We start from the raw sequence: 7,755 nt of genomic DNA on the forward strand, positions 1-7,755 counted from the left end.
AATATTTTTTTTCTTGATTTCCCCCCCTAAAAACTGGGTGCGCCCTATGGTCCGGTGCGTCCTATGGTGCGAAAAATACGGTATGTGAAGTTGCCATAAGACAAAATTACCCGTGGAAGGACCAAACTTATGGGTGCTATGAACAGGGGTATACCAGAATAGAATTGCACCTGTATACATTTCAAAGCTGGAGTTCAAAGCTGAATTCTGCTCTTACATTCTTTAGAGCTTGCCACTCTTCTATTATATACAAGTGTTGTAAGCATTCTTTGTTAACAAGATCTGCATCAAGCCAGATGCGTTCTGGAGAATATCCAGATAGCCTTGTAATACTTAGGGTAAGCGATCGGGCAGATTTTTAAAATGATTTTGTTTAACATTTGTATGTCATTTCCCCAGCAACCAACTTGAGCTCAAAGTGGTTCATAGGAGAGAAAAAAACACCTCCCAATACAAAACAAATATACAGTCAACCCTTGGTTCCCGAATGCCTCCTCTCTGGAACGTATCAGCTTCCAAAAGCCAAAAACTTGTAAGTAAATGCTCCGGTATTCAAATGTTTTTTGGAAACTGAACATCCGACGTGGCTTCCGCTTGAATGCAAAAAGCTCTTGCAACCAATCGGAAGCTCTGCCTCGGTTGTGAAACATTTCGGAAGCTGAACGGTCTTCCGGAATGGATTACGTTCATCAACCGAGGTTTGACTGTACCGCAAAAGTATAATAAATAAAATAAATGAATCAAAACAATACTAGACAGCAAAATTACAAAATTCAAATCAAGATAAACAGGATTGGTATCAGTATAAGGTAGGTGTGGGGAACTGGGCATCCATCATAATGGATCCCCAATCCCCCCCCCCGCCCGGGCAGGGTAACTTTGACAGGTGAGAGAGACCACCTACCTGTCATAATATAAGGATACAGATGGGAAGCGCACCTTCAAAGGGGTTTGCTATAACCGTCCTCCAAACTGCATTTCCCCCTGCATGCATCTGCAGAAGGATCAATGCACTATTTGGAAGAAGTGGTCTGAATTCAAAGCTTGCTCCAAACAGATAAAGTTAGTCCCCCTCAACTACACTATTTTGGTCAAAGAACTCCCTAGTACAGCCAGTCAGAATGGGACTCCCTGCCAGTAGCTATCAATTGGCACTGGCAGGGAGCACCACTTCCAAAAGAATGATCAGGACCTCAGCCCTCATTTGTTCCTTTGTAGCCAAATCCATACCTGCCTCACACCTGATACCACTAACTGCATGAGATATGGGGGAAGTGGGTGTGTTTTGTGGATAAAGGCCTCAAAAACCAAGTTGGGACTCGTGCCAGGCTTAATTAGGCCCACAGGCTGGAGGTTTCCCACTGCTAGAATATGTTGTCCCAGAAGTCATGAGAATAAATGAGAACAGCCGAAGTGAGAACATCAAGAGATGCAAAGTATCAAGGGTAAGTCCAATGAGAATTCTCTGGGAACGAAATGAATCACTAGAGTATAAAGGATGTGGAGGAATAAATACGTGTGTCATGTAAGGCCAGAATAGGCACGTTTTGCTGGAATCTCAGGTCTACTCAGAAGCTCACAAACTGACCTGGTAAGTTCTACATCTACATTCATCCTTACACACAGTCTTTAGATTTTTGGGTCCTATTCAGACAATTAAACATGGCCTTCCAGACAGCAAACCACAACATCAGCTTACATAATGACTGGGGCTATGCTACTGGCGCTGCACAGTGGTGGTATGGGTGTTAAAGGGATGTGGACCAGCGGTATGCCTGACATGTGTAAAGGGTGGGTATTTATTTACTCTGCCAAAAAGTTCCTTTAAGATGTTGCTGTTTACTCGTGTCTGACTCTTCGTGACCCCATGGACCAGAGCACGCCAGGCACTTCTGTCTTCCACTGTCTCCCGCAGTTTGGCCAAACTCATGTTAGAAGCTTCGAGAACACTGTCCAACCATCTCGCCCTCTGTCCGCCCCCTTCTCCTTGTTCCCTCAATCTTTCCCAACATCAGGGTCTTTTCCAGAGAGTCTTCTCATCTTATGAGGTGACCAAACCAATTCCTAATTCCACAAGCAAAGAACTCTCCCATTATTGGGAAGCATCACACTAGCCTGATATTTTGCTCCTTTCCCTCACATATTCCAGTGGCCTCAGGGCATCTCTAGGCATAACTAGAAACCTTGGTTTTCTGCTAAACAAATGTCCTCCAATTATGCATATAAATGAATAAATAAATGAAGGGCAGGAGGAAGAGCTCGTTCATGTTTCCCATTATGTCTGATCCAGGCCACTGGTTTCCCTGTTTCAGCTTGTTCTAAACTTACTTCTTCTTTACTCCATCTATACTTACATATAATTAAATTCATTTGTTCAGAACTGTGCATTTTTAACAGCAGCACTTTTTTGGCAACCTACTCTCTGCTTGTAGATTGTTCTATTTAGAGTACAAGCTGTTCAGAAGAAGGGCTGTCTTTATGCTATATGAGATATTCATGATGTTGGCAAAACACAAGCCACATTCATGTATCCAAACTTTATTTAGAATCTCTTATGAGACAAATAATTAAATGATGATTTTATAAAACAACAATCTTTTAAAGCTAGCCATTTCAACTGCAGATATTCAAGTATAAATCTGCAGCTATTTAAGTGTAGGAGCTGTACTTCAGGGGGGGAATAAAGATCCTCCCACCACCACATAAACATAGTGCCACATAGGCAAACCAAGTTCAAAATGGTGACTGAGGCCTCAAGGATATTTCAGCTAAGTGAAGATATTCCAAAATGCCACACTGAATCTGTAACCTTATTTCCTCATTTGATTCCAAAACAAGAAATGTTCCTTTTTAAGGTGCTACACAGATTTCAGATAGTGTTTAGAAATATGAGCAAGAGTGAGCAACTTGATTTTATGTGAACTTAACGTGCAGCACTCTGCTGCTACATAGAGGCAGCATTGGAACATATAGGCAGCATTGTCCAGAGCTTTATATGCCATGGTTTACAAAACTCTAGACACAACACGTCTCAGCAATAATTCCATGGTTTGATGTTTGCTAGCAAACCAGGATGACTGACATTAAGTTAGTGTTTCCCAGTTGGTATGTAATGGGAACTTTGGCTTAACAGAAGACAGAATGTTTTTGCTATAGCTAGCATGCAACAGGAAGAGGAGGGATATGGAAGAACATACTTCCAATGCTATAGCATTTTATCATTCCAAATAATGAAGTTCTGTGGTCATCCCTATAAATCCTGTAATTACTAAGGACTGGTGAAATCAGTAAGAAAAGTGTCTTTCAGACAACAGAAATCCTGAAACTGGGGTGCATAAGAAGAGCCTGCTGGATCAGGCCAATGACCCATCTAGTCTAGCATCCTGTTCTCACAATGATTGCCTGTGAGAAACCAGCAAACAGGATTCAAGCACAAGAGCACTCTCCCCTCCTATGTTTTCCAGCAAGTACAATTTAAATATATTTAGCAATTGCTTTCTATCAGCCCCATCCAACCGCATAAATGCACAGTGGACCAGATCTAAAGGTTATGAATTGTGTTGCTTAACCCAGAAACATCTGCAGGTGTACCTGTGGGTGAAGGGGCATAGTTCAGACATGTATCAACCCAGTAGTTATGTTCCACAGTAAAAGAAGACTTGAGCAATCAGTCAGATAAAAGAGATTCGATGTTATACTTTGTATCCAAATACTCACACCAGCAGTTCTTGGTCATGATCCACCTAGATTCTTTGTAGCAGATGAAGAACACAAACTAAAGCTACTACCACACTGCATGCAGCCGTCCTCACGTTCATTCTTACAAAAAAACTATGGGGCGGTTATTCCGAAGACGCAACTTATCATCGATCAAGTGATTGTGAAATCGAGAAACTACCTTTAAAAGGTTACATGAGCAGCTGGCTGTACAGAGCAGTCACTCGACACTTTCTCCTTTTGTTCTGTATTAAGGTACGCGAATATTCCGGCAAGGAACGTTTCGCTTTTAAGGGTGCCACCAGGGCTCCGAACCCACGCCATTCACAAGCCTCCCAGCAGGAAAACACTAAGGTCTGCCATGAAGCCAAAACCGGATATCAAATCAAGCCTGAACAATAATAAGAAGAGTGCTACTGCTCAAAGCACTTCCCCATTAGTCACTCGCTACTAGAGAAGCCGTGACTGTGACTTAAGGAGCCGGTCAGGAAACGAAGCCTGAAAGGTCTGGGTCAGGGTTAAGAAGTAGAAACCCTCCCAGGCTCCCCAAGCCGTGTGAGTCGTCTAGCCCTTATTTCTAGCAGTAAGGCGGGCTAACAAACGAGAAGGAAAACCCAGCGCTCCTCATTAGACACATCTAGACAAACACGCACACCCCTCCCTGCCTTTGCTGGTGGCGCTCACTCGCCTCGCGCCCCGTCCCAAGGGCCCTTCCAGGCACAAGACGGGCGTCAGCGCCGGCATGTTGGGGTCCTCCGCGCAGTCCGTGCCCTGCCCCTACCCGACCCCACCCGGACGCGGCAGGGCCTCCCTCACCGTTGCTGTACGGCTGCTGCTGCTGCCCAGCCCCGTTCTGGCTGCTGTAGGCGGCGGGTCTCCCTGGCTGGGCCATGGTGGTGGCGGCAGCGGCGGCGGCAGGAGGGTCGTCGGTGCGCGGGCTCCCGTGACTGCGCGCCCGGCCCCAGCGCCAAGCCCAGAGTGGGAGGGCGGGGAGGCGCTCACCCTCCTCACACCGGAAGGAACCCGACGCAGCCGCGCAAGCGCACTCCGTACACGTGGCACTTCCGGGGACAGAGGGAGCGAGAGGGGTCGTGGGCGGGGCTTATGGCTGAAGAGCAGCGGCCCGGGAGAGAGGGAGGCGGGGGTGCTTAAAGGGACAGGACGGCGAGCGCGCTGCCCCGGACTTTTGCTTGTTGTTCTATTCCAGCCCTCCAGATGTTTTTGGCCTACAACTACCATGATCCCTAGCTAGCAGGACCAGTGGTCAGGGATGATGGGAATTGTAGTCTCAAAACATCTGGAGAGCCGAGGTTGAGGAAGCCTGTCTATTCTGTATCAGTTCGTTGCAACCGAGCTCGCCAGTGTCTATTTTCAATGCAAGACCTGACCCACAGTAATTCTGCGCGACGAACAAATATTAGGGTATTTCTGAGGATGTGCAGAGTGAGCTTTCTTCGCCGTCGAATAACCACCACCAGCCAGATCCAGCGTGTTTGGGCTTGGGCTTGGGCCGTGGGCGGGGGGGGGGGCGTGTTCTTGTTGCTGCTTGTTTTATAGACTGTGGTGTTTGAATGTACTGTATTTCTTTTAGATAGTTATCTAAATGTTGAGAGTATGGTTGCTTATGAGTTATTTTGCATTCTGCAGGCAAAACGGTCACTTCCAAATCATTCTACAATATCTTTTAAGAAACCTTTAGATCGTGTGGAAATACCTACTTACTCCCTGTTACATACACTATATTTGATGGGAGATTTTGCTTCTGCACATGAGTCTGGCAAACCGCTCTGAGCTGAAGCATTCCTTCCTCACCCACCCTAGAATGTTTAGTTCACATTGAGTTCATGAAACATCGTACCCTGACCTGTTCTTAATGCATGGTTGACCACATCTATGAATGCGATAGTTATGCCCTTTTAAGTTTTGTTATATCAATCACTAGTAATAGTTTAATAAGGAGGTTTTCATACCTGTCCAATTCTGTGTTCCCTTTCCCAACCTTTAATCTATTGATGATTAATGCCCTTGCATATGATTTGTGTTAACCAATCAGCAACAAACACATATGTGGCAATGCTGTAATATTCAATAAAAGGGACTCTCTGAGACATGCTCGACAGATGCCTCCCATATGACACTTGTCACTCGTCTGTCGTTTATTTCAACCCAACATATATTATTTTGGGAGTGCAGGCTTTGGGACTTGCCTGTTGGTATACGTTGAAATGTTCATCGTATAGAATCGTCAATGAGTTAAAAGTTATTTTCTCCCCTCCAATAAGCTGAAACAAAGTTGAAAACTTTTTCTGCCCACTCCTCATATAGTGGCACCAACATGACAGTGATAGATTCCCCCATCAGCCAGAGGATTCAGGTTTTCAGATATAAGGGCACTCCACCACATTCTACTCTTTTTTTGCTGAAAAATAAATAAATATAAACAAGCATGTCAAAAGTGCTATCGAGTGGCTTTTATTTTCATTATATTTAAAACAAAAACCAAGATACTACACATCTGCGGTCTTTTTTTAACCAATTAAATAATCATATCATTTGTTGAAAGAATTCAGCCACTATGATGTAGTTAAACATGTGCCTCAATCTAGTATTTATATTATAAATTAACATAAATCATTATAATAGTTTCAGGTAGGTAGCCGTGTTGGTCTGACGCAGTCGAAATATATATAAAAAATAAAAAAATTGTCCAGTAGCACCTTAAGAGACCAACTAAGTTTGTTCTTGGTACGTATAAGCTTTCGTGTGCATGCACACTTCTTCAGATACCTAGTAGTGTTAATGCATTAGTTCCTTCCTCAGAGTCATTACACAGAAAAGTATAAAAGCTTTTTATGTCTTCATCAAGTAATGACTGCCAACCATTATCTTCTTGTAAAGTAATGTCAGCCTTCACTTCTACAATGACGTGAATTCTGCAGCCTTGGATTCAAACAGAAATCCAACATGCTCTCAAACATGGCTCTGACCCTCTCTCCAACTTGCTGCATTTCACAGACTGCAGCATCACTGCAAAAACCCAATCCTAAAGTCACTTCTAAAACTCTACCTCAAAACTCTCCTTTGTCTTCCAAACTAAATCTGGGTTGAGTAACGGACCCCTCCCATTTTCTGACTGGCAAAAAGTGCCCTCTGTCTGGCTTTCCTAATGGCCCATTACCTTCCCTTTGTCTTTGGTTAATGGCTAATCTCCCAGGAGATTTCCTGAAAATAGGAAGCTAGTTTGGCCAGTATTTTAACTTTGCTAAATTTTGTGACTGGCAACCAAATTTAACACCCCAAACACTGATTAAATTCTAACACTTATCAGACCCAAGAATTTAGGGGAATCTTGTACCCACAACTCATAACACTATTATTACAAAGACAGTAGCAAATAATGACTGTTAGTGCACACTAGAGGCAAAAACATTCCTCTTCTCCCAGGCCTTTTGCTAATAAAACAATCTATGGCCTTTTAAACTTTGGGGGTTGGTTTTTTATTGTTGCTACTGTTATGTATTTTTGTGGTTTTAATATTTAAAACTGCCCAGTGATCCTCAGATGAAGGGTGGTATAGACATTTAATGAATAAAAATAAAAGTAGCTTGCTGGTAGGCTTGAATTTATGCAGTTCTTGTGTCAATTTTTACATTTTTTTTAGATTAAACTCTGTCACAAGAAGTAAATTCTTAGCTTCAGAGAGTCCCAATACGTCCATTACCTGAACGGGTGGGGTTGGAAAATAGGTTTTACAAGGTAAACTGTGATACTATCAAAATGAAATCAACAAGATTCATTCTGGCTTTTACTGTACACCAAAAAGCATCCTTAGCAAGTGACTTGTGAAAGAAGTCGCTTCCATGATGCAATCTTTCTATCGTGGAGGAAGGCCACAATCATTTTTTTGTGTTTAATGGAGGGAGTGTTTAATGACGAGAGAAGAACATGGTTGCTAGATTCTTATGACCGATATCCTGACAATGTTTCTGATGAACGTGGCACATTGGCATGCTGAATTTTCTACAGATGGGCGATGGG

The 7,755-nt window shown here is 43.4% G+C and overlaps 1 protein-coding gene across 2 annotated transcripts in view; it reads right to left on the reverse strand.

Moving 5' to 3' along the window:
• The window catches only part of SEC24A (SEC24 homolog A, COPII coat complex component), a 35,176-nt gene extending 30,387 nt beyond the window's left edge, over positions 1 to 4,789 (reverse strand). For both annotated transcript variants that reach the window (XM_083428786.1, XM_083428785.1), the window contains exon 1: positions 4,534 to 4,789. In XM_083428786.1, the coding sequence (XP_083284912.1) occupies positions 4,534 to 4,609 (76 nt within the window). In that variant the 5' untranslated portion in view covers positions 4,610 to 4,789. The remainder of the gene's footprint in view (positions 1 to 4,533) is intronic.
• Positions 4,790 to 7,755: the final 2,966 nt, after the last annotated feature.

Source organism: Podarcis tiliguerta (genome assembly GCF_965153285.1).
Source record: "Podarcis tiliguerta genome assembly, chromosome: 2".
Classification (NCBI taxonomy): Eukaryota; Metazoa; Chordata; class Lepidosauria; order Squamata; family Lacertidae; genus Podarcis; species Podarcis tiliguerta.